The sequence below is a fragment of the Aythya ferina genome (assembly GCF_964211825.1).
Source record: "Aythya ferina genome assembly, chromosome: 2".
In the NCBI taxonomy this organism is placed as follows: Eukaryota; Metazoa; Chordata; class Aves; order Anseriformes; family Anatidae; genus Aythya; species Aythya ferina.
The window spans coordinates 22,639,048-22,666,912 of NC_140297.1; the positions used below are offsets into that span (position 1 = coordinate 22,639,048).

The 27,865-nt window shown below is 40.8% G+C and overlaps 1 protein-coding gene across 1 annotated transcript; it reads left to right on the forward strand.

Moving 5' to 3' along the window:
* Nucleotides 1-27,571, forward strand: NMT2 (N-myristoyltransferase 2). The gene is made up of 12 exons (XM_084507435.1): nt 1-161; nt 7,954-8,089; nt 13,091-13,235; nt 15,739-15,857; nt 15,964-16,055; nt 16,162-16,278; nt 16,985-17,155; nt 19,077-19,185; nt 22,775-22,945; nt 23,918-24,085; nt 26,492-26,629; nt 26,905-27,571. The coding sequence occupies exons 1-12, from the start codon at nt 52-54 to the stop codon at nt 26,923-26,925; spliced, it is 1,497 nt and encodes a 498-aa protein (XP_084363561.1). The 5' UTR covers nt 1-51; the 3' UTR covers nt 26,926-27,571.
* The last annotated feature ends 294 nt before the right edge of the window (nt 27,572-27,865 follow it).

Below are 27,865 nucleotides of genomic sequence, written 5' to 3' on the forward strand. Positions count from 1 at the left end.
CCGGTTCCTTTCACAGGCTCCCCGCCTCCTCCCCTCCCTCCTTCCCCCGTGATGGCGGAGGACAGCGAGTCTGCGGCCAGCCAGCAGAGCCTGGAGCTGGATGACCAGGACACCTGCGGCATAGACGGCGACAATGAGGAGGAGGCCGAGCACGCCAAGGGGTAGGGGCGCGCCGGGGGCCGGCCGGGCTCCGCTCGCCCCGACCAGGGCTGCGCGGCGGCGGCCACGGGGGCTGCCTCCCTCCCTCCTCCTTCCCTTCTTCCCTCCCTCCCGGCTGTTGTTTACGGCGATTTCCCAGGATTTCGGGGCTGTGCTTTGGGGTCTGGGGGTTTTTAGGAGGCACCCCCGGCTCGGCCGAGGAGCCCCAGGGCGAAACGTGCGCTGCAGCCCCGCGTCTGCCCTGGCCCGGGGCCCTGCCGGGCACCCCGACACGGTGCCTGCGGGTGGGTGGGTGGACGGACAGACGGACGGACGGATGGACGGACGGATGGATGGATGGATGGGTGGATGGACACCCCTCAGCTCCCCATTGTCCCAATCTCCCCGTCTCCGGGCCTGTGCCCGCTGCCCGGGGAGCGGGGGCAGCTCCCGGCCGGGAGGCGCCGTGTGGAGCCTCGCTGCCGTGTATCCGGCACTGCTGCAGCGTGGGGCTGTGGGGAAGGAAACGCGGATTAAAAATACGGTTTCGTTTCAGTGCGCCTTCCCCCCGCTTTTTTTGAGGATTAAAAAACACGGTGGTGAAGGAAGCGCTTTGTTGTCTGAGCTAGGAGTGGCTGGAGTAACCCGAAATAGGTTAATTCACACGCCGCTACGCAGATACCTTCCTCATGAATTTCTGATTCATTTGGGTGAGAGCGTTTCTGTAGGTGATTGATGTTTGGAGATGTAAGCTGTTTGTCGTCTCCTGCCCCTAGGATTTGCTTGGCAGCAAGCAGCACTGCATCTCAAATGTGGCAGGAAAATCCCAGAGACTTGGGGGACTGACTTCAGGAAAAGGCAGGAAAAGGAAAACTTCCGTGCCCGCCACGCTGTTGGCACGTTCACGGCACACACGTGAAAATATTTGTCAAAAATAATTGCACTAATAGCATCCTTGAATATTAAAATGGAGCAAAATAGCATTTAATTGTCATGGTGCTTTTGTTGTATTTGTTTGCACGAATGTGCTACAGTCGATGATTCCCAAATACATAAAAGTAGCACCACTGAGAGCAGGGGATGATTATTCATCGCTCTTCGCAGACGAAGACGTGCCAGGCCAGACTGTTAGCTGGGTAATGGCTGTCTAGGATTCATTCCTATTTCATTCCTACTGCAGTTTCTTCTTCTGTCAGCTCTGGTGACCAAGCTGTAGTTGCCCTGTGCAGCGCAGCCCGTCTGTGGCCCTGTGCTCTGGACACCGGGTGCAGGAGCAGCGCCCAGGCAGCGGCCGTGGAACAAAGAATTGAGCTCCTGCGTGCTCTTGGGCTGCTGCTGCGCTACGGCTGGGGTCTCGCTGAGCTTTGTGGGACACCTGGAGCTGCAGACTGTACGCTGCTCACTGCAAAGCTTGTTTTTATTAAAAGTGCCAAATGTGTTTTAATGAGTATTTCAAAGAAGCTGCTTTATTCTTCTTTGAATTAGGAATGGAATGCTTCAAGTAATACGAAATTTCATGATGTTAGTGGCAGACTATTGCAGTAAAGAAAAGCCTCTAAGCATTAGTGTCAGTTTTCTGCAATGCTTTTGGTGCATGAAGTCTAATATTGACATCTGAATTACTGTATTTTGTGTTCTTGTAGTCTGTGAGAATCTTGTTTGCTACAATTGGTCTGCAGGCTGAAGTATTCAAACAAATTCCATCAAAGGGAAAGACAAGTCTTAACGCTACAGCAAACACGCTGTCTTGATTGAAAGTCCTACTTTCAATCAGGGGAAACTAACCCGTAGTAATAGGAGCCTGTATGAGTACCCTTTTTCTCCCTGTTGTAGTATCTTCATTTTGGAGGTGGCTTTAAAGTTTCCTTTGAGTTTTTAGATTAGGTTTTATACACTTAAGCAATTTATAAGCAGTCTTACGACTTAAAACTGTGACTGTGCCAACTGGCTTGCTAAATTCTGAATGGTCTCCATTCATGCCGATCAATATTTAATCTTGTGCTATCTTTACCTGTAGTTTTTTATAAGGAGGTAGAGTATGTGTTGCATGACAGTCTCTAACAGGATTGCTTTGTCAATGAAGTTACTTTCAAACTGTTTCTTAATGTGTCCTTCTAATATTGAACACAGTAAATATGGTAAGTGTGTGTGTATATATATATATATAAATATAAGACGTTTTTGTTTTGGTGCTTGAGCACTGATTGTCTGCAGCAGCAAATACCAGTTTATAACTCTCGACTGTGCAAATGTCTTTGTCCTCTGTTTCTGGTCCTGTTTTTTAGATGCAGGATTATGTATGTTGTGTGACTCATATTGCTGTTCTCCTGTTCTGTCTGCAGTTTGCTCCTGCCTGATGCATTATGCTGTACTTGTTCTGTTTCATAATAAAGTGTTTACAAAATAGCTTAGTTAGTGTGTATGTAGAAGAATACATACTTAGTGCACCTGAACCTACCCTGCTGAGCCTGGTTTTGTAAGGCTTTTCCATTCATTCTAAGTAGCTCCTTCTGCTCTATGGCAGAAAGGCTTTGGGCAGAGAATATTTAGTAAACAGATGAGGAAAAAGTGTGACCTTTAAACAATTCTTCCCCCTGCCCCCAATGATTTACTTTGAATGTGTTAGTAGCATACTCAATTGCAACTTTCCAAACAGCACTACGTGTGTGTGTGTATATATATATATGGCTAATATATTTTTAAGGTACTGGAGGCAGTGCTTCAGTTTTAACATGCTAGATTGAAATCTTGGAGTGCAGCCTTACAAACTTGAAGGAGGAGGCAGGGGAAACACGCAAAGCTTTGGGGAATATCTGCTGGGCTTGCTTTTAAGGCACCGCTACTAGATTTTCATGCTGAAGAAGCTTGTGCTTCCAAGTATTGAAATAAACGCGAAGGAAGTCTTAGTTCAGAAGGGTTGTTAGTAATGCTAGTTTTAACAGTGGAATTTGAAGGACATATAATAAGCTTTTGGGGTCGGGACCTTCTTATTCTTTCGAAATGCTGGTGACCTGTTACAGGGGTGGGAAAGCCCTTTGCATCTAAGCCTCCATTTTCCGTATGAACCAAGGACAGCCCTAGTATAAATAATACCATGTTGAAATTTGTTGGAGCCTTGCCCACATACATGAGATCTGCTTTTTATGATCAAAAAGATCCATATAGCACCTTCAGAAATGTAGTTTTGCAACCTCACTTACTCATAGAGAGACAAAATATACTGTGAAGGAGAGAGAAACCCTAACCATGCAGTCCTATGCCTTTGCAGCTTTAAAATAAACATCAGAAATACATGTTGGGTTTTAAATTTGAGAAATTGCTAACTTAAAATTGACACTCCGTGTAATTTAAAACAGATGTTGACGTTGCAAAAAAGCTGTGTCTGCTAAAGCAGGATTTGCTGTCCAAAAAGATAATTAAAATAACACTGAAAGATCTGCAGGGGGAAGGATGGCCCCAGATCAGGAAGGAGGGAGCTGAGGCAGTGTGGCCACCTGGGCAGCGTACCTCTGAGGCTCCCCCAATTCCTCCATCTCAGCTTTCCGTACTTCTGTTCAGGGCTCCACACAGGTTGTGTCTTGGCCTGTGCACACTCCTCAAATGCAGTAGTATCCCCATTTTTCAGTAAAAAAAAAAAAAAAAAAAAAAAGGCACATATTGGGAGAGGCGAAAGTCTTTTTTCACATTTATGCAAAACACCAGATGTGTGTACATAAGTGGAAAGGTATGTGGGTGGGATCACGGGCTTATATTTGTAACTTGCAGACAAGATCATCAAAATGTGGGCCTGAGTAGCTTGCTGAAAGATGTACCCACGGCCTGTTTCTGTGGCGGGGTTAAACCTTTTAATCTTTTTGGGACAGAGGGAGGTCTCCTGACTCTTCTCCTGCTTCAGCTGCAGATCGATTTTCACGTTACTTCCATGCGGGCCTCGCTGCTTTCTTATTCATCAGAATGACAAAATCGTTATCGTGGATGTGGTTAAAAATACCTAAGTCTGTGTCCGTACTTAGGTACGCCTCAGTGTGTGGGCTCGGCCTCCTGTCAGTAAAACGCTCCTGGTACGAGCGCGGCTCTGCTGGGCTGGCAGATCTCCCCCGGGCCTGCAGCCGAGCGTTTCTCTCAGTATAACCAGCTGTGGGCTGCGTGGCAGGCCGGGCTGGGGCAGGCGTGTTGATCTGTATGAAAATGTGTGTTTCCAGGCCTGGCAGCGCGAGATAGCATCACGGGGAGCTGCGTGTCCCCTTCCTCCTTCCCCCGTGGGGTGCCCCTTGTCCCTGCACCGCTTTGGTGGTGGCGGGCTGGTTAAAAACACGATTTCATGCTTGAAGGTCAGCTTTCGTCAAGCTGCGAAAGTAATCTTTTCTAGCCTCTAATGTATTTTGTGTCAGATAGGTGTATATGAACTGACAAGGAGAACTCAGATCTTAGTCAGCACGCAAGAATGTTTAATTAAAAAGAAAAGCTTTAATAGGAGTCTCTGCTACTAATCTTGTTACCTTTGCATCTCCTTTGTGCCATCATGCCCGGCACAATTACTAAATATTGAGCAACAAACTTCCTCCCTTCCCAGCCATGCTCCCGGTTTTTAAACCTTTCAGTTCTTTTCAAGGCAGAGCGTGAGACGGAGCAAAACTACTGAGAACTTTCATTTTTGCTTTTGCCCTAAATCGCTTGGTGTCTCTGGTTGTAACTCGTGTTGGACAAGCCTGTTTGCTCAGTCGGAGTTTCTGCGCTGCCAGATCTCAGCTGCAGGCATGCCCAAAGAGCTGAAGGACGAATGGATCTCCCTTTAAGTTCTCTTTTTACTTTCTGTGGACTATAACAGCAATAAAGGACTGACATGAGCAGCAGACTGCCTATGAATTATTGCTCTGAACAGTCCCTGGGTACCCTGTCAGGCAGAAGATATAGGTGTTTATTTTGTAAGAGGCAGTGTAGAAGCTCTAACACTGAAGGTCGTAAGCTGAGGTCTGGGGTTTGGGAAGGTACCATGTGAAAAAATGGTCGGGGAAAGACAAGGGGGAGGTTATTCAAGCAAGTTTCAAACACACTTTGCTAATTTGCTTTTATTTATTTCACAGCTGGAGTCTTAAAATAAAATTAAAAAAAATATATATATATGTGTTTACTGTCCCCAACTTCAAACAGATTTAGAAACATGAGCAGTAAATACCATTCATCTTTTATAACAGTTCAGTCCTGTCTTCTCTCAGCTAAAAAAATGTGCAATTCTATATGAAAAAGGCCTTGAGCTGGTCAAAGAACAAGCTAAGATGATCCTGGTAAAAGTACAGTTTAACTGGGGATAACATTAGTTCAGCTTGGCAAAGCTGCTTTTTCTCCGTAGCTGCCAAATTTTGTATTTTTTTTTTTTATTTTTTTTTAGTCCAGTCACTTGTTATTTCACCAAACTTAACAAGCCATTGACCGCCAGGTAATCCCAGAGAGCAGAATTCCCCTGTCAGTGTGAGCAGGGCCGGCTCCTGCTGAGAGAGGAGTGAGGAGCAGCGTTTGCAGCAGCTCGGCCCTGAGTCCGATGCGGATCCATTCCCCAGGGAACACCCAGCTGGTGGCTTCACCTCTGCAGTGCACAGTGCTAGAGGGAAAGGCGAAAGTTTATGGACAGATCAAGAAAACTAAGTGGTATCCCAGTAAATGAATCTTAGCAAAGGCAAAATCACTTTCTCCAGTATTTTTGTTTCAGTTTTGCCAGAGGTGAAGAAGTCCTGGAAAAGTTAGGTTTTGTGCAATTACTTTATATATACATATATATATATATAATACATATATTATATATATATAATATATATGATATATATTTTTTTATTATTATTTTTACGGTCTCATATTTATAACCTCTTGTCAGACATCTGGGTCTGTTCTTTGTCTAGATTCTGTGCAAGTGTCAGCTTGGTATACGGGCCTTCAAATAGATTTAGATTAGATTATTTTAAACTGAGACTTTAGAAACTGTTAATGGAGTCATCTCTGTGATTTGCCATCGTACAACAGGCAGCTTTCTGCCTGCCTCATTTAGACAACTCAACCTTTTGTTTCTGCAGTGTAAATACTCCAAATTTTCTTTTCTCCCCTGTGTGAGCATTTGGTCTACTACCACACTGTTGTCTTTTGAGTAACTCCTTGGGTCTGATCCCAGAAGGTCCCAAATTTATAACTCTTACCTCTCTGGGAGCGTGACTTAACCTGGTGTGAGTGTCACCTTCTTGTCAGGGTTGATCTTTCTTAGAGAACAGTAATGATGCCACAAAATGAGTCTTCGTTTAGTTAAATGTTTTATTAATTGCAGGCTTTTGGTTTCCAGGTTGGAAATTTGGTTATTTTCTTACTGACTGGCGCTGACTAGGTATAGATGCTAAGACACGGGGCGCTGTAGTCTTGAAAGTGAGTGTGTCCTGGCTAAAAAAAACACGGCCCTTGCAAGCGTGTCGATCTTAGTAACTTTGCTAAATTATTCTTTCTTTTGATTTCTTTTGATTTGCCAGTGCTATTTCAAAATTAAAATAAGCAATGCTTTGTTTCTTTGATTTTTATTTTATTTTATTTTTTCCACTGTAGAAATGTCCAGGCCCCCAAGCCCTAACATCTGCCCTGAGCTCGGTGCTGTGTGCACGGTGGCTGGGCGCTAAGCCTCTCGCGGAGGGCTCGGTGTTAACTGAGTCATTCCCTCCGTGTTTGCCTTCCGTCTGAGAGCTGCCAACACCTCCCACACTTTGCAAACTCTAATCTAGTCTTGATTCCATATCTTGATTATTTGCTAAATTAGAATCTTTTAAAGAAAAAAAGGGGGTTGCTTATCAATAGCCCAGATATGGCAGAACCTACAAGTGCAGTGTACGCTTGGTTTGGTTTGTTGTTTTTTTTTTTCTTTGAGGTTGACACCATTGTACTGATCATTTTAAAGTACAAATGTTTGGATCACTTTGTGGTGTTTCTTCCAGAGATTTCACAGAGGACTTTAATCACTACTTAAATTAGAAATAAAATTCCCTGAAAGCAGAACGAGAAGAATCCAATCAAAACTGGATTCAGATGTCCCTGATGGTTGAACATCAAGGAGAATAAATATCAGGCTGTTAATAGTTACTGAATTCCTGAGGAAGTTACTTCCCTTGGTTCCTGCACTTCCTTGAGTTTACCTTCAAGCTCAGCTGAATTTGCATTTCTAAATCCCTTCTGTCTGGGAAATCGCACCCCAACTCGGAGCAGACTGTGTGGGGAATGGGGTGGCCAGTGTTTATGGTCACAGAGACATGGAGTTTTTACCTGTCCCTACACTCTGAAACTTAAGCAAGCGATCACTTTTGGAAGTGTAAGGGAGTTCTTACTCTGCTGTATACAACACCACAATGCACCTTTCTTGATTGAAGTCCTTGGCCCCATTTTCTGTGCAAAATGGTTCTTGCTAAGTACAACACCTCAGTAGGCTGATGAACCTCCTGCCTTATATATGGGAATGGCCATTTCTTGTTCGAGCTGAGTAATAACATCAAGGAGAGCGTTGGCTATTAGAGTGTATCACAATTTCATGCCACTGTGTCAAAATGCCTGGTTGTGCAGGGCTCTGACTGTAAAACAACTTAGAAGGCACTTGCAGGAAGCATTTTGTCAGTGCACTCTCAGTTCCTCCCCTCCTACACCCCCCTTCTTCCTTTGCCCTGCCTTTTCTTCAGCTTCAAACTGCTGTTAGATTTTTTCACATAACACTGCTGGTTTTTCCATATTTAGTCTTTATGAATTTTAAGCTTGGTGGTATTGATTTTTCTCACTGCACATTCTCTGAATTTCTGGCAGAAGTCCTGGAGGGGATTTGGGAGCGAAGAAGAAGAAAAAGAAACAGAAGAGAAAAAAGGAGAAACCAAATTCTGGAGGCACCAAATCAGATTCTGCATCTGACTCCCAGGAGATTAAAATTCAACAGCCTTCGAAAGTGAGAGCCTTGTTCTGTTTCAGTTTGTGCCTGCTTTTCGTTTTGATTTTAATTTGTGTGTTTTTTTTTTTTTTATAAAAAAGAGTGGGAAGTGCTACCTTAACACGTGTCTGAATTAGGCAACTCTGTCCTGAATAGAGGCAGAAGCAAGGTGTAAGTCCTGGTGTTGGCCAACTGTATGAAGTTAGCTGGAGAGTCCTTGTAACCACAGCATTCTGTAACAGCAGTCCGAATTCAGGCTTTGTAGAAGAGAGCCTTAATCTGCAGTGGTAATGCTTTTAAGTACAGTTTGTGTTTGACGAATCGCCTTTAGTTTAGCCACCACCTAGCATGGCTTAGTGTAGTTTCACTTGTACAGCATAATGCTATTTCGTGGCAAGCTTCAGCAGGAGGAGGGAAGGGCAAGTAAGGGCAGCTGTATATTCTACACACACACACACACACGTCTTTACACAAAATGCAGCAATATTTATCGTGGAGATACAGGCTGAAGAATCTTTTTGCCATCTGAAATGTCTCTGCTGTAAGTAAGAATGCAAATTGTGTAAGGGGATGTGCAACCTTTGTGGGCTTTGCATGCTTTTGACTACCAGGTTCTAACTAAACGGTGAGTAATATGCCCCGATGGCTTTTTTAACACACAGCTTTCATCTCCAGAGAAATCTGAGCCTGAGAACAGAGGCTTATAACATGGTGATAGGAAAGTTCATGGACCACTGAGCATGTCAAAGTAGTTATGTTGCGTTATCAGATTAATGTGGAGAAAGTTATGCTGTTGTACCAGTAGTGCTATTAATCCTGCAGGGTTTGCCAAGTATATTGGTGTTACCAACTGATTTTCAGGATGCAGTTGTGTTCTGTTTTGTCAACGTACTGATAGGTTTTGTGTTCTCCTTCTGGATCTTCTCTGTGTCACACCAAGTACTTTGAATGGGCACGCTTGCCCCAGGGGACATTTTGAAATAGGTGGAGATCTCACATGCTTTCTGCTCTCACTACGCATTTTGACATTGTTTTTCTATAAAGTACACAGCATGAATTGCTAATGCAAGATTATTTGCAAGCAACAGCCAAGTAATATCACACTCTTTTATAGATGAAGTGAGGTCAGTTTTAATATTAACATACAGTACATTTTTTGCAGTATCTTGGGAGTTCCTTGATTTCCTGCTGACCAAATCTGTTGTTACCTCTAACTGTGTTAAAAGGAAGCTACTTCACGTTTTAGATTTCATGTGCAAGACTTTAGTTATCAGCACCTTGCAGTCTTGCACACCACTTCTCTACTGCATTTTGCAAGTGTGGAAATTTATCCTTGTTCTAAGTTGCATACTTAACAGTGGTGCATTGAGTGAGTATTTTAGTAGCACAAGAAGTTTAGCCAGTTTGTTAGCAATGTTAGTTTTCTCTTTTGCAGGCATACAAGGGATGCTTTTATTTAAGTCGTTCTCTCAGGCTGCAGGCAACTCAACTGTGTCCTTACACGGCTTCTTCTTTTCTGTAGCTGCAAATACACCAGCACTTACTTGTTTCCCCCTTTGTTCAGTGTTCCAGGTGTACCCACTGATTAGTAGCCAAGTTTCTCTGTCTTGGACAACTTTTCTGTTTTAGGTTTTTGTAGACGGCTGATCTGCATTGGTGTGTAGAAGTGTATTTATTTTCTGCACTACTCTAGTGATACTTAGACTTTTATTCCTTGTACTATGTGAAGTGTGGGGAAAAAACATTTAGCATTTGCTTGCTGTTGGTTGAAAGGGAGGGTTGCAAAATATTTCAGAGGGAAGTGACGTTGTACGCTTTGTCTCAAGGAGAATATATACAGGATCACTCAGTGGGGCTTCTGAACTCACTGAAAAGGATTTTGAGGTGAGCTGAGTTTGTAAACTGGTGTCCCAGTCAGCAGATGAGAAAAACAGAACAGTGAGTCTCCTTTTCTTCTTCCTCTCTCATTTGTGATACTGGACTTCTTTACACTGGCATGAGTGTAACTACAGCAATAAATGCTTGTTAGCATTGCGTGCTTCAGGTGACCTGTAGGACTCTTCACCGCCCATCTCAAAAGACCTTTTGAGATCTCCCCTCATTACAAGCCTCAGGGACGTAGCTTTCCCACATTGGCACAAATAAACTTGCCAGATCTCTGACACTGAGTGATATAGTCATAAAATAACTTTGCTTGGAAGGGACCTCAGGAGTTGTGTAGACCAGCCTCCTGCTTAGATTAGATCTAATTAAATCAGGTTGCTCAGGACTAGATGGCTTTCCTAGGTCTCCAAGGCTGGACACTCCACAACCTCTGTGGGCCAGCTATTCCAGTGTTTGATCGCTGTGGTTAAAATAATAAATCCTTACATCTAAATGGAACTTTCTCTTTTTCAACTTGTGTCCATCATTTCTTGTTCTATCATTATGTGAGAGCAGGCTGTTGGCTCATGTTAGTTCTGCCCACCAGGGCCAAGTTCTCTTCAGCAAGGCTGTGTCCTGGCAAGTCAGCACTGCCCTCTGCCATTGCACAGCCTTTTTACACTCCAGATGCAGGAATTTGCATTTGACTGTAAACTTCCTGAAGTTCCTCCCTTCAGCCCATTGAGGTTGCTTGGAATGCCAGCTCCGGAGGCCAGCACATCAACCGTTCTTCCCAACTAGGTATCATCCATGAGCTTGGAGAGAAAGCACTCTGTACATATCATAAACAGGACTGACCCTTGAGTTCTCAAAGTTTTCTTAAAGTTGAGTGTGATATTTCTCTTTTTCCAGTCATAAGAAACATCCACCACTTGCTTTAACCTTTCAAGCTTGATAGAGAGTGGCCTGGCAGTAACATCAGCTGGCTCACTCAGCACCCTCAAATGCATCCTGCCTATTCTTAATGGCTTGTGCACATGTGTTTTGCTGAGTGGTCCCGAACTCTCCCTACTGCTGTGGGTAATGGGAGCCTCAAAGGCTCTGCCACAAGGCAAGCCTCAGCCCTGTGGCTTACAGGGGCTTCTTGTGCTGCATACATTTGTTCCCTTTACACTGGAATAAACAAAATCGTTCTTCTTTTTCATTCATGTTGAAGTTCACATAGGTATTTCTTGCTTTCCACTGAAAGAGACCAGAAGGGTTTCCTTTCGGCTTCTCAAGAAACTTCTCTTTAAAAAAAAAAACCAAAAAAACACTCTGTGCTAAGATCCAAGTTGCAGTGATATAGGTTACTTTTCTCAGGAAGCTGAGGAAAGGGGATTTCTGTAGATGTCCCTAACCACATCATGTTCAGTACCAAAACATGAACTTTTACTTTACATATGCAAGTAAGATCCTTTTAGAACTTAATATCTTTTTAGATCTTCTGTTTTCTTCTTAATGTAGAAAAAATACTAGACTTTAAAAAAAATCCCAAACACAAAAGAATTTGTAGTATGTCAAGAAAAATAAATCTTGCTGCCTTACTGTTAAGAGTTCAGAATTTATCTAGCAGCATTAGAAGTGTTTGTATCAGGCCAGTGGGTAACAGGCAAATTGATTTTTAGTTGAGAAAAGTATTAAATGTCACTATAACTTGGATTTTAGCATAGAGTGTGTGTTTTCTTTATGCTGCAATAGGACTGATCTAGTTTGTTGAACTACTTGAAAGCGTGTAAATATGTTAGTTCACAACTACTCACTGACGGATGGTTAAAGCATACTAATGTCAAGTTCAGCCATACTTAAGTCAGTGAAAGAAATTGCATTATGTTTAGAAGAGTACAAGTAGTTATTAAAATTAGAAAATGATGGCCTGCTTGAGCTACAGGCAGGGAGTCACTCCGTCTGTGACTGAGGGCACTGAAGGCAGCTGCCCATCCAAATGAAGCTTTAATGTCATTATTACATGCAGTTTATGGTGGATTTTCAACGCACAAATCCTAGATAGAAAGCGAAATACTGAAGCAGTGATCCGTTGATACTCAGCAAAAAAAATAAACAAAAAATCTGGCTTGAAATCTCTGTCCAGAAATACTTAACATTTTCCAATCCATTTGAGACTATTCCATCAAATATATTTATTGCACTGCAAAGTCTGGGAAAGCCTGAGCATAAGCATGCTGTTAGTATGCCTCAGAACAGGACTTACCACCTGGGAGATGATTTTTAAATGAGTGACAGGAAAGGATGAAGGGAGTGAGAGAGAAATAACCCTTACATTTAGAAGTCTATTACCATGATTCCTCTGCAATTTCATATGCAGGTGAAATTCTCATTCCAGTTGTACTGAGTGAGAATGTTCAAAAGTGAGGATTTAGGAGCTTAGTTCAGAAACGTTTAGCCTGAGGTTTTATGCTTTTCAGATAACTTCTCCAGAAAGATTATTCTACCTTTAAATAGAAGGTTGGTTTATTTTAAGTCTGCTTCCATAAGCCAAAGTCTTTCGCTGTGAGTGTTGGCGTGGTTGGTGTTAATGGGAAGATGGCTAATTCTTATATATCGTACAATACAGTGTGCTACCCAGGATAAAATTTGGGAGTTTATAGAAGGTATATGCTGTATAACTAGGGTTAAAAAGTGAATATTTGCCGCAACATCATAACCAAAATATTGAGCCATACTGAATTTCAGTAATGTTTTATAGTGTATGTATAAAGGACAACTTCAAATATCTGTGTAGTATTTTAAGATTGTTAGATACCTAAGATGATCTATTTTATGCTGTTTATTCTATTTTACCATTGGGAGGGGAATATAAAAAGCGTTTTGTTATTATACTGCTGCCCTGCCTTAATGCTGCAGTATTTGTATTATAAACACCAAAGTTTGATGGTTAAATGCAAATACCACTGAAAGCTACTAAGGATTTTGTGAAGCTGCCTGTCTGTTTCCCACCTATCCTTCTGTCCTGCCACTGAAGATTATACTGAAGCTAACTGTGATGAGAAGACTATGTGAAAGAATACGTAAGAATAAACTAAATGAACACATTTGTACAGCTTGTTCAAAATAAACATATCCAATAAGCTTCCTCTTCTGTTTGTCTCTGCGCAGAATCCAGCCATTCCAATGCAGAAACTTCAAGACATCCAGAGAGCGATGGAGCTGCTCTCTGCATGCCAAGGTCCAGCAAAGAACATTGATGAGGCTACCAAACGTAAATACCAGTTTTGGGATACGCAACCTGTACCTAAACTTAGTAAGTTGAACGGGGCCTGGGCATGTGATCCTACTGATCACTAACAGAACCTGTACGAGTTGTGTGGCACCTTCTCTAAAATGGGTATTAAGTTGAACTGCATGCAGTAGAGTTCCTTAATTTTTTGTGTTGTTTATATGGGATTCCTGATTTCTCTAGGAAAGTGCTTGCCCCTAAAGAAATATGCAACATAGCACAGTGTTAATGAATCTTACTCTGATGTTCTCTATTAAAATGGGAAATGCTGTTGCAGTAGCATTCCTTTTTATATTTTAGGTCTGAACTCTCAAACAACAGAACATGGAAGTCTTTTCCACTTCAGGGAAGATAAAAAACAAACAAACAAACAAACAAACAAACCACAGTCAAGTGGTGATGGGAGTAAACTTTGATAATTCTCTGATATTTTTTTTCTATAGACAGATTTGTTGTCACAGAGATGGTGACTCTCCTGATGCAGGTTACAGTTTTCCTGCAGCTTTAAGTGGATAATGACACCTCTCTCATGCACGTACACTTCTACTGCTCTTTGTTCACTTGTTTCTTCCACAATGTACACTATAGTACCTTGAAGGCATACGTTCTACATCCCTTCTTTGTTCTTGGTGCCAAGTGAGGAGGTGATGTGACCTCTCCTTGCCTTCAGGTTTGGAAAAATTTTGTCAGATTACTTCTTCTGTACTGATCCGATCCCCTGTTTACACACAGTGGGTAAATTTTAGTCTGTACTGGAGAAGACAGCTGCTGACTCTCTTGTTTCTTCCAATTTTCTGCACCACCTTCTTCCCTCTTCACTATCTTTAAGTTAAGCTGTTCTAGCTCTGCAGTGCCCAACCCCCTGAGTTTGGGGACCCACAAATAAAATAGTCTCAGCACAGAAGCTGTCAGCCACAGAACAGCTGTCTGTTCTGTTCTGAAGGTTTGTCTCCATGACATTGGAGACTGGTGTAGAATAAGCAAAAATAAGGTAAAGTGTAAAGCACAGGAGCACTCTGCTCTCTATTTCACAGGCAGCAGTTCAAATTAATCCATTTCTGTAGCTTAATCCACAGTGATCATATTTCCCCTGACTTCCTTGCATGGAGAAGTCCAGAGCAGCATCTCTGCTGCAGTGCTTTCCACTGGATTGAACTGACCTGCCCCGGTTCTTCTCTAGACAAACATCTACTCAAACTAATGATAGTAATTGTGACAGTAGTCTTGCTTTGGTATGCATGTAAGAGCCTAGCAAAATAAAGTTGATGAATAAATCAAGAAATATTCCTACCATAACTAAGTTTTTTTCAGAGCCAGTTCAAGTGTGTGCACAGCGTTTCCAGGGCTTCAGTTCAGGGTGGTCATTATATCCTGAAGCAGCTCTCTAGAGATGAGTCTGTCCCTTGCCAGCCTAAAAGGACCAAGAGATTGGCTCTAAAAATGGTTGGTTAGGGCTCTTCAGTAGAAATACACTTTGCTGTCAGAGCAGTTGGCTGTCAGAGGTTCTGTTCAGCGATCTTTCTGAATCACTTCTTGATTTTTGTTGTTGAATCTTTCTTATTTTTATTTTTTTTAGCTTTATCTGCTGAATGAGCGTAATGAGAAGTCTTTACTATTTGACATGCTGGATATGTTCAGGTGGAAAAAAATCTGTTGATTCAGGAAGTAGCCGTAGGGATCTTTGCATTCAGAATCGGTCTGCCTTACAGTTAAGGTTGCTAGCAATAGATCCTTTGGTATATAATATTAGGTCAAGTCTGCCATGTAGTGGCAGCAGCGTTTAGGTGGTTGATACTTCCAGAGTTTGTGTACTGATGGCCTTCCAAACTGGACAGCGGGCCATAACTGTTTGTCAGGACTGGGCATCACCTGGGAGAAGTACGTGCTGTGTTTGGCAGGTGCTGCTCCAAAGAAGAGGAGCAGTTTCTGTTCACAGCTAGTTGTTATATACTGAATCGCTAGAGCTGTAAATTAAGGGAAAGGGAGAAAGCAGATTTTCATGTACAATTTCAGGAATAAATTTAATATTTCTCCAGCATCTCTTAAAAGCCCTGCCTTTGCTGTGTTTCTGCTGTGTACTGCTGAGCTCGGGTCTATTCAAGTCAGCTGAAAACAGGATCCAAGCCATAGTTTGTTGGCTGTCAGTACAACACATTTCTCCTGATAAGACCTGGGATTTCATAGCTGGTTAAGTGCTGTGCATGTGCTGATAAATTGGTGCCTTGTGTTATGAAATACTGGCCATCAGTTGAGGTAGAGTAGTTCAGTGCTTGGCTATAGGTATTCTGATGAGGTAGTAGTTAGTCTGAATGCAATCTGTAAGAACTGAGCAGTAGCATAAGCTAATAATATGATTTTTTTAAGCATTTCTAAAAGCCTCATGTTCCTGTCACGTAATTCTGAGAAAAAATACGGTGCGAGTTAAATGCAGTTTTTGAGAACTAATTGGGAAGCTAGCAGTGTAACTGGTTTTTGTTTCTTTCTTTGTTTCTTTTTCTCCCCTCTTGCTTTCTTCCTTCCTGAAAAGACGAAGTTATAACTTCACATGGTGCAATTGAACCAGATAAGGACAATGTCCGTCTAGAGCCATATTCTTTGCCACAGGGTTTTATGTGGGACACGTTGGATCTTAGCAATGCCGAAGTTGTAAGTAACACAGTTTTATATGTACCTTAAAGTCACTGAAGTATATTCTCACTGGTGTGTGTGGATAGATCTTTGATTATTTTTTTCTTCCTACGTATGTTTTCAGCTAAAGGAATTATACACACTGTTAAATGAGAATTACGTAGAAGATGATGATAATATGTTTAGGTTTGATTATTCACCTGAATTTCTTCTGTGGTGAGTAGAAAGTTCCACATTCTGTTCTGGCTGGAGTGCAAAGAAGATTGTTTTTATTACATCTTCTTAGGCAGTAATTTGTAATTATTTCTGTCATCAATTCTAGGGCACTACGTCCTCCGGGCTGGTTACCCCAATGGCACTGTGGTGTTAGAGTGTCTTCAAACAAAAAACTGGTAGGATTCATAAGTGCCATCCCTGCAAATATTCGTATTTATGACAGGTAAAATGCACCATTACTTTTTTATTTGTAAAAGAGTAACACTGTGAAACAAAGCTTAAAATGGCATCCATTGCCGTGGAGAACTTGTAGAGAGAAAGAGGCTCAGTGACCGCAGAGAGAAAGAAAAATCCTTTGCATATAGCAGAGATTTTTAAATGGGGTTGTGGGGTCTTTTTTTTTGGTTTGTTTGCTTGTTTTCAAAAAGTTTGTAGCATCCTTACAGTGAAAACCAGCAATAAATATTTAAGGAATTTTCTTACTGATGGATGATACAGATGAATTGTCTATGCCATTTTATTTATTTAAAGAGTACCTAGTCAGATGACCTTCCTTGGCCAGATAGTCATATGCTGACAATCATGAAGTATTATGATACCACTTAGCATGTTCTTGGATGTCTTTCAGGATCTTAAAGTTGGTAATGGGTTAAGTCTTGATAAAGCTCTGAAAGTGGAGTATCACGAACACCTTAGATGCTGCTTGTGTATTGTACAGTTTGCCACCAATGTCACGCTATCATAGATTAGTATTAGCTGCAGATGTAGTTTGTCACAGGCTGATATATTTTTACCTCAGATCCTTCTGTTACAACATGGAAATCTTAAAGTATGCATTTAAAAATATGCAATATGCAGGGGCAGTTGTTTGTTACTGTTTTTTTTTTGTTTGTTTGTTTGTTTTTTTCACTACTTAATCTCTTTTTTAGTGTGAAGAAAATGGTAGAAATCAATTTTCTGTGTGTCCATAAGAAACTGAGATCTAAACGGGTAGCACCTGTACTGATTCGGGAAATAACCAGAAGAGTAAACCTGGAAGGAATTTTTCAGGCTGTTTACACTGCTGGAGTGGTACTCCCCAAACCTGTGGCTACTTGCAGGTAACCTAGGTGATGTTCATAATAATACTGGTTCCTGTAGCAGTCATTTTAATGAGCATTTGGTGTAATTGGCTGTTGTGGTTTCACACCAGTTGGTGGCTCAGCTCCGCTATGCTACCCTCTTGTCCCCCCTCCTCAAAAGGACAGGGGGAGAAAATATGATTTAAAAAGCTTGTGGGTTGAGATAAGGACAGGGAGATCACTCGCCAATTATTGTTGTGGGCAAAAGACTCAGTACAAGGGAGATTAATGTAATTTATTGCCTACTGATAGCAGACTAGAACAGTGAGAACTAAAAGCAAACTAAAAACACCTTTTCCTCCACCCACCCTCTTCTCTCCACGGGCTGCAGCTCCGGCCCGGGGCCTGCTCCTGCGGGGGCTCTCCATGGGCTGCAGCCTCCTCCAGGCCACATCCACCTGCTCCACCGGGGGCTCCTCCACCCATGGGGGGGCTACAGCGTGGAGATCTGCTCCATGTGGGACCCATGGGCTGCAGGGGGACAGCCTGCACCCCCAGGGGCCTCTCCACAGGCCGCAGGGGAACTGCTGCTGCGTGCCTGCAGCACCTCCTGCCCTCCTGCTGCACTCACCTTGGGGACTGTAGGGCTGGTTCTCACTCCTCACTCTCCCAGCTGCTGTTGCACAGCAGTTTTTTTTCCCTTTCTTAAATCTACTCTCACAGAGGTGCAATCAACATTGCTCACTGGCTCAGCTTTAGCCAGTGGCAGGTCCCTTTTGGAGCTCTGGCTCTTACCTAGCACGTGGCAGCTTCTGGGCTCCTCTCATAAAGGCCACCACTGCAGCTCCTCAGCACCAAAACCTTGCCACATAAACCACTTACAAGAGCATAACATTAAAAGAAATCAAATGCTGTGGAGTTGAATCTAACCTAAAAGCCCAAGTGCATATGAGGTTTTCTTGGCTTCTATTTTTTCCCTCAGTGCCTTGGATAAAACATCTTAGGATAAAATCTAATTTCGGGTTTGTTTATTGTACCTCAAATAGATTAATAGATACCTCTGTTGACCTTCTGGTGGAAGCTGTGCTAGCAATGGCAGCATTGTATACCTGTGTTTTTCAAGTGGCCTGCTTCCCAGCTGGGACACTTCCTTGTTGACCTGGTTGCTTGCCAAAGATGGCAGAGGGTTTCTGGGAATTGTATGATTTTCTTTTTTGAAGTGCTTTCATCTTTCCTGAAGAAAGGAGGACTTGATCGGCATGTGATAAAGATGGGAAAACTATCATGTGGAAAACGTTGTATGTGACAAACTATAAGTTCATTTGCTTGGAGTGGATTTTATTTGTGCAGGGAGAAGTTCAGTTTCAACAGTATCCTTCTGAAAACAGAGTGCTCATTTATGAGCCTTTTGATTTGAAATCATTTATGAGCCTTTTGATTTGAAATTGTGTTTGTATGTAGCGACACCAAAGATCCTACAACTTTCTGTAGGTAAAGGCAGATAAAAAGCCATGCTGTGCTAGAGTAACCAGGGATGTGCTGTTGCACAATGATCTCCTAGAAGAGGCCCTTCAACAAACTGCTTAGAGACACGAGCAGAGAGGGACCTGTCTGTTAAGAAAATAAATTTTGTGATGTAAGTATGGTGAGATTGTCAGGGCTGTGGCAGGTACTGAAATGTTTCACCCTGTTCTTACTTGTTCCATAATTTGCTTGGATCCAAAATACAGTGACTGTAGGCTTGTTTAGAAGCTATTGCTTATATGTAGCTTTCCCCTTTTTAGTTTGTTTTGTTTTTGGTGGGGTTTGTTTTTTTATTTGCTCAAGCCTCTTACAGACATTGGTACAGGCTTGCTAGGAAACAAATCTGGAGAGGAGGAGCAGTGCAAGAAATTAAAGAAATGGATACAAGTAAATCTGTACTTAAAACACTACCTAATCTCATGAATTTTATTTCCAGGTATTGGCATCGATCACTGAACCCCAGAAAATTAGTGGAGGTGAAATTTTCACATTTGAGTAGAAACATGACTCTACAAAGAACAATGAAGCTCTACAGGCTTCCTGATGTAAGCAGTATGTCTTCTAGAGAATCCCCACAGTTATTGTGAGGCTCGAAATAACCTTCCATCTGTTTCTGACAGCGCAGGCTTTGGTGTGGAAAGGCTTGCAGTGCATGCAGGGCATAGGAAAATACAGTCTTTTTCACCAATCAGAAATAAGGGCCACACTAGACAGAAGAGACTATTGCTGGAAGCGTAGGTTTGTGTGTAGAGAAAATATAAATGGCTCAAAAGCCTTTAGAGAAGTAAATAAATTCAGAAACCTTGACTTCATTAATGTGTGAGATCGAGTTGAAGATGCGTATGATTATTCTAGGTTTCATTAATCTGACAGAAAATTACTGGAGTAGAAAATTAACAGCTCATGGCTTAAAATTCTTGGAGAAGTCTGTTCAAAAGTTGATTGAGTATAGTGGAATTAGGTGATTGTTTTGTTTTGTTTTTCTTCAAGCTTTTTCTTGTATGTCAGAGAACATTGTTCTTCTGCAATGAGTAGGCTCAGCAAAAGCTGCCTCAGAATGTTGTGTACTGTTATTTGCATGGTCTGGCCAAAAAAAACGTTCTGGCATCGCAAGGTTAGTTAAAAATATTTTCCCATATTTGCAGCTAATAGCAAGGCTGGCAAAAAGCCTTAGGATGCATTTCCTTGACAGGGCAAGTCACTGTAAGTAGTCTGAGATGCACTATCAAAAAATCTCATTGCTGTAACAGGCTATGGAAGGCAGTCTAAGCTATATGATTGAAAGCAATTTCTTTGCTTGCAAAAGCTACCTTTCTCTTTGGAGGGATGGCAGGCAGTCCTTTGGACCAGTGCCAGATCAGTAAACCTTTTTATGTAAGCAAACCTTCGCTTTGGGATAAAAAAAAAATACATTTTTTAAAATAATACACTTTGTAATGATTTATCTGACTTTGGGGAATTATTTCTGTTGGTTATACTTAACAACAGCGCCTGCAGCATCACGTTACCGGCACATCTGAGTAACACACTAAGCACTCCTCAGTGTAAAGCCCCTGCCATGCCTTCATCTCAACTTCTGCTGCCAGTGAGACTTGTTTCCTGTGCTGCCTGCATGCTCCCTGTGTCTGCACTTACTGCTTCTCCCTTGTGTGCAAGGCAGCAGTTTTCAGAGCTTAAGCGTTAATAACCAAATTAATTAGGTTTTAATCTTGGAGAACTAAATATAGGTTTCATCAAATCTGAAGACATTTTAAGAAGTCCAGTGGACAACTTCAAATATAGGCTTCACTGGCAAGTCCAGTACTATTTCTCGTGGAAACAATGCAGGACAAGAATAGTTGAAAGAATAGGATAAGGATCTTACGTACGGAACAAAAAAAATGTAACTACAGGGAGTCATTAGAAACCTGAGCAGCTGTACCTTGATCATCTCCCTTTAGTGTAGAACCCCAATTACAAAATAGAAACAAATTACGGAAATCTAAGAATGCACCATCTTACTCAGAAAATACAGCATTTACAGAGATGTGCAAATAGAAAATAGATGCTCCATTGTGCATTTACTTTTAGATGGGCCTTTTATTCTCCATGGAAAATAAAGATATAATTTTTTTGTTAATGTCTTCTGTTTGGTTTTTGTGCTGTAAATTTTTCGAATTTATTTTTCTGTGGAAAGGTTTGAGTGCTTTTGTGAATATCTATCCTCAGTCTGAGGCCGTTATCAGTTACGTTAGACAAACTGGTTTGTTCAGGCCAAACTGTCCTAAAACAAAAGCTTTTTGAGTTCTTTACCACCACCTTAATGTCCCTCAGCACCAAACACTGTTTCTGGCATTCTGACCTCTTTTCTTAGAGTCCTTGGAATATCATTGCCACTGGGAGCTCAGCTCCCTTAAAGAGGAATTAATCAATCCTAATCATGCAAACAGTATGAACTGAATAGGTTTTCAGAAATGATAAAGGAAAGGCAGTAATTATGTTAGTAAGATATCACCCTCACTGAAGGCAGTGTTTGTGTATGTATCTATAGATAAATTAGTTTAAAAAAAAATGTTGGGAGGGTTTAAGTGTTTAATCTCTTGAGCAGTGAGGGGGTATAAAATTTGGATGGGTTTAGAATGAGGGCAGGAACATGGATGGTGTCTTTGTATGGCTTTTCTTGACTGAGCTCCAGAGCTAGGACACTCGTGGATACGTGCCCTGTGCAGCTTGGTGTGTGGAGTGGAGAAACAAAATTTAGCCCAGTTCTGTGCACTCTTCTTCCCTTCTGGAACTAGAAATAATCATTTAGGTGTGGCCATTCTGAGTGTTGTGGGGGAATAAAGATGTTCCAGCCCAGCTGCTTTTCCTCCCTTTGTGCTCCTCTATATAGCTTTAGAAGAGAGAGGAAGGTTCAAAGGGAACAAATTAGTGTTTCATATTGCCATTCCTAGGGAGGTTATGAACAAAATACAGCATAGGAAGAGCCATGCAGACAAATCAAGTGAATACCCTTAAGGATTCAGGGCATTTAAAATACTAGAAGATGTGCTGTTGTAGAGACAAACCATAGGCTGTGCAGGAAAGGAGGAAGATTAGACCCAGCACATGGAGGTGGCAAAATGTGCCTTGATTTTTCATCTGGCTGCTGAATTCCAGAGTGTGTGAATAAAGACCTCCTCCAGAATAACTCCCTGGGAGCAAGGAATAATCAGTTACACTAATTTCAGGCTTCCAGTAATCAAGCCACTACCTGGCTGCTCTTGCAATTGACTTTGCTGTGATTAATGTGGTACATGCCCAAGTACGTGGCTCAGATGAAGCAGGATAAATGAGCTCTGAAAGAGAATGAGCATTCTCTCCCTCCAAGGAAATATTCAGGAAAACTAATAAAAATTGGGGAGAAAATTTTAGCCACCTCTGTTTAAACCTTTACTTCATAGGATTGGAAAGCTTTTTTTTTTCCCCCCTCTTCTGATGTTTACAGTCAAGAGAAGTGCAGTATTTGCTGAAATATAGTACCTTTTTTAATTTCAGAAAGCTTGAAGTTACGAGGAGCTTTCTTGTTAACATAACAGCAGTTGAGCCTGTACAGAAACGTGAGTTGGCAGAAGTGAGTTTACAAGCACTAAAAATAGGTGGAGTTTTGTGTTAAAAGTTTTCTAATTAAACATTATCAGTTGACTTTGGTTTATAGCTTGACTAATTTTTGTAAACGTGAATTAGAAGTGTTCTTGTCTTCAGCTTAGCTTCTGACATGGAAGTTGCTTTATGTTTTGTTTCTGTATCTGGGCTCTAGGTAGCTTAGAAGAAGATAAGAAATAAAGACTGACCTGAAAAAAAAAAAGGAATACAAATTGTATGAAGTCTAGGCTGTTGGCAGTAGCATCTCCTTCTCTGGAGAAATGAAGTTGTTTCAATAATGGAATATAAAGATTGAAGTGCCCCAGACTGTCTCAATAATTAGAAGAGGGGGAATTCTGATTGAAAGCAGTTTTGTAAAATAGTGTAATGAATTAGGTGGCTGGGGTAAAGTAGGCTAATAATGAATGCATTATAGCAAGTGGAATGACTCTGCAACCTATTTCCAGCCCTTGCTGTGTGTGCAATTTTCCTTTCGACATCTTAATGTTTATTTTTCTTTGTTACAATAAGGCTACAAAGACTTCAGGTTTGAGACCAATGGAACAAAAAGATACTAAAGCAGTACAAGAATTAATCAACACTTACTTGAAGCAGTTTAATCTTGCTCCTGTGATGGATGAGGAAGAGGTGGCCCACTGGTTCCTGCCTCGGGATCATATTATTGACACTTTTGTAGTAGAGGTAAAGCACTCTCTAACTACCTCGGGAATGTAAACACGAATGCCATTTGTAAAAGTTCACATCAGCATCAAGTTTATGAAATGCAGACAGGATGAAAAACATGCTGTAGTTGGGATTTGCTGTCACGATTCCAAATTTGTTCTTTGTATTGCATTCTTGTAGTGAGGAAGTGCTTGTTTGGATGTGACAAAAGAGCAGCTCTCTTATAACAGGATATTTTATAGAAGAATTTTCAAATCTCAAAACATCACTGTCTTATAAGGTTCTTTGCTGTAATATTTCCATGTTTTAAAAACAATCTTCCCACACCATGCCCCCTGCTCCCCTTTGCTTCTCTGGAGATGTGACATGGTAGTAAGTAATGGTCTTCAAATCTGCTTTTTTTTAAAAAAAAAAAAAAAAAAAAAAAAATTAAAAAATTACGACTGATGAAAGGATTTGGTTTGAATTCAGTATAATTCCCTAAGCTGACGGATAGGTTTCTGCAGTATTCTTTAAAACCGTTTTTTAGGGGCACCTGCTAATTTGTGGGAATTGTGTGGATTTTGTTGTGTTTTTTTGTTGTTTTTTTTTTCTCTTATAGTCTGATTCAGTAAAATATTTTTCCTACTTACTCTGCAGTGAATCTAATGTTCAATGGACTCTTCCATAGTCTAACTTAATTTAATGCCTCTCTTCCTTCCCACCTTCCCTTTCTTTTCCCCAGCTGGAAAAAGAAAGTTGGGGTTGGTTTTTGTCTTCTGTGAATTCAAGCCCAGAAACCTACGGAAGAGTCTACAAGCAGCAGAATTGGCCTGAGGGATGGGACAGTTTCTTCAGTTTCTTCAGTTCTTAGCCAGCATTACCTCTTATTCTGTAATAGATATGGCGTGCAAAGCTGTGCTGCATTTATTACTTACTTTCTCTAGAACCTCTGTGGTAGCCTAACCAATAACTGAGTGTTTATTTATTAATTGACTTTTTCTTTTGTAGGGCTCAAATGGTATTTTAACAGACTTCCTGAGTTTCTACACGTTACCTTCAACAGTGATGCACCATCCTGTTCATAAAAGCCTGAAAGCTGCCTATTCCTTTTACAATATTCATACAGAGACCCCCCTCTTGGACTTAATGAATGATGCACTCATAATAGCTAAGTTGGTAAGTATTTTTTTCTTCTACTTCTAAGAATACTTTCATAAAAGAAGTAATGGCAAGGTAAGAACTGACAGTAATTTATACATTCCATTGCGTTCTGTTTTGTTTTACTGTCTACAGCAGTGTATTTGATGAGACTTCTGTACAATATATATTGAAATATAAGATGTTGCATTTGGTTTTCCTCTTTACTTTGAGCGATGTTAGTGAATGACAAGTGCATGAAGATGAAAACATTTGTAATAGCTTGAACTGTTCAAATATCCAACAGCACACTGGCAACCTTATTCACTCAGTATCAAAAGAATGGAAAGTATCACTAAAATATTTTTCCTTTGAGTTAATAAGTTCTCTTAAAAATATTAAATAAACTGTCTTGTTACTAACTGCTGCCTGTAAATTTACATAGACAACATCACGTTTTAATTTTTAAGCACTGCTTTGTGTGTGGAATAACACTGAGACATGATTTAGTTAAATGGAAGGGAAGAGACTGTAAGGGTCCTTGCATAGGAATTGTAAGGGTTTAGTGCTGAATGACTAAAAGCTAACGCTCAGCCCTTAATCATCAGGCTTTCATGGGGGTGTGGTACAACACCGTGGCAATATATTCTGTGGTGGAGAGCTGTGCAGGTGTTGCACATGCCAGCACTTCCTCCCTGTCCCACAGGAGAGGGGTGAGCAAGATGCTGGGTGGGTGTTAGGCTTGTGGCTGGGCTTAACCTACCACAAACCATTCTACACTTATATCCAAAGAATGTATTTGGAGGATAGAAATCCAACTCAGTAAATTGTTTCCAAGTTGCATGTTAGTTGAATGTTGAAGTTTTATTTTCTTATTACAGTATATAAAACTAGCTTAGAACCAAGTCTGGTAAAATCTTAGTGTAATTACTGGGCAAAATGCCTGACCTCCTAAGTGAAATCCCAAATTTGGAGCTATGCATTTATGTTCCATGTGTACTGCATGGGGAGAGTGGTATGATGATCCCCTCCAAACCCCATTTTGTGGTCCAAGCTGACACTGTTTCAAGGTGTAGGACAGTTCGCCTTGGGAGTGCTCTTCTGGCCTGGCAGAGGGGTGCAGCAAGTACCTTTGAACAGCAACTTCTTACACCTCCCAGAAAAGAGTAACCTGAGCCTAACGTGTTGATGTTTAGATAGCGAGTTAAAGCTACGTCAGGGAAATTTAACATTTATTTGAATTTTCAGTGCTTAATTGCAAAGCTTCATCAGTGTGTCTGTACATACAGTGTATCCATGTTCTCCTGAGCTGAGATTACTGCTACTGTCAATGGCTAATTTGGACTATTAAAAAATTTGCTTCTTTAGATGCCAACTGTCAGATCCTTGCCACCTTGTCTTGTTTCTGCACATTTTTCACAGCACATTTAACTTAGCATAGCTTCATCTGTGCACAGAATGATCTTTGTGTAAGGAACCTTACTAAATTCACTGTTTATGCTTTGTGACTTTTTCTTTTAAATAATCCTAAACTGATGAAAACTCCCTTTTTCTAACACGGGGTGCTTATTGAAAAAAAAAAAAAAGCGTAATTTTTATACTGAGCAAAGAATGGTCTCGTGCTTAAGTAACTAAGCATTACTGTTTTGTAACTCTGTTATTTTTATGTTAGAATATAGAAAGTCCTCCTGGTGCTCTGCTTTCATGCTGCTAAGACTCCAAGTTCCTAGGTCAGCCTGCCTTGCAGTTAATTGCAAGTAAATGGACTGTTTTATCCAGCCTCCAGGCAAATTCAGCTGTTCATACATGATGCTTGTCACTGTGATGGCTTAACTGGCCTTATTTTTAAGTTGCTTATGAAGAGTTCAGAGTGGGTTGGGATTCAATGTGTTTGTGTTGCAGCACAGTACGCTGTGCTACAACTAAATCAGCAACGTTGCTGCATGCAGAGAGCAAATTGGCTCATTCAGAGTAGTGAATTTGGGAGGTAGAGCAAGAGAAGTTGGCAGAGAGTGCATGAATAAGGGAGGGAGCGTGACGTGTCAGATATGATTTCTGAAGGAAATACCACTTCAGAAAAGGATTAAGGTACAAAAATGTTTATCAATAACAAACGACTGAAAGCCAGCATAAGCTGTACTTACACAGCCTCATCTGGAGTAGGCCATGTGTGTCAAAGCCCTGTATGTCACAGGGTGTAAAAAACGCTTGTCCAGAAAGATAAAACAAAAGGGGGTGTTTGAGGGACTCTTCAGACCTTTTACCTTGGGATACTTTCTTTGTATGTATATCTAATTAAATGGAAAGATTTATTCCCGTATATTTTTTCTTTTCCACTTAATTAGATTAGTCCCTTGGATATCGTTATGCCTCTGTGGAAAGTATTATTTGTGTATCATTTGAAACTTCGTAAGTAAAATTTTAAAAATGTTTTGCTATTGCCAGAAAGGATTTGATGTGTTCAATGCACTAGACTTAATGGAAAACAAAACATTCCTGGAAAAACTCAAGTTTGGGATTGGAGATGGAAATTTGCAGTATTATTTGTACAACTGGAGGTGTCCTGGCATGGAATCTGAAAAGGTAAGGGACTCTTAAAAAAAGTTTCTGAACTGTGTTAGGTATAATAATGCTTTCATCTATCCTGGCCAAAATGGGAGGAGTTTAAATTTTTTTCTTTATTTTATTTTTTAATACAAATTTTTAAAAAACTAAAAAAAAAAAAAATCTTCTTTTATTTTTTTTAAAGAAAAAAAATAAAGAAAAGATCCGTGATTCAGGTGCAGAAAACCAGAAAATAATGTTTAGATTTATTGCTGTACTTGAACTAAAAAACTGCATTTTTCTTCTTCCTTTAGGTTGGTCTTGTATTACAATGAGGACACGTGTTTCTAGAACTCTGAGGTCGTCATTTGCGTTAATTTGATCTCCATAGCTCTTGGAATGATACTGTTCAAGAGGAGTAAAAGCACAACGTCAGTGATACTGAATAGTCCATTAAACCTGAGCAATGAAGAAATCCACATGTGACCAAATTTATGCATTTTCAGATAAATCAGAAGGTCCTTGAAACTCTTTTTATTGTCCATGAAAAGAATAAAAGCACATTCATTTAAGTTTCAAAGCTTAGCTTGCACCTTGATGAGAAGAAGGTATTTTTTTTCCACTCTGTAGAAAAGACTGTTTTGTACAAACTGAACTTCAGTGGTGGATTAGGGTACAAAAATATTTGCTATTATGTGGATGAACTGCTGCATTTCTATTTATTAAGTGGTGGTGTATGTTTGTCAGTGTAACAGAATGAAGGATACAAACTTGAGTATCTTTGCTATATTTACTTCACGTGGATATCATCATTTGGGGAAAAATCATGAAGTTATGATGCGTTTGTAGCTCTATGAAAGTCCTGGATGTTTTTTGTAACTGGAGCAGTATGACAATGTACTGGTTTAACTAGTGCATTTGTTTCTCCATAAGCAACGCTGCCAAATCAATAAAAATACAGATTTGTACTTTGATCTTCAATAGATCAGTGGATTGATTTAACAGTATCGCACTGTTCAGTGCAGGTGTTACCTATGTTGCCGGAATGTTAATACATTACTGTACTTGATTTACAGTTGTGGCACAAAACCTTAGTTTTTCCTCAGTAGAGTACCATCAGCCTGTGTGTAAAACTAAGAATTTTAGTAGTGCTATCAGGATATTTATAGTTTGAATGTTTTCGATGCTTCTGCAAAATTGCACATATTCCTTTGTCTACTTTGATTTCCTATGAAGTCTGTAATTCTAATGAAAAAGTATCTTGTGTAAATATGT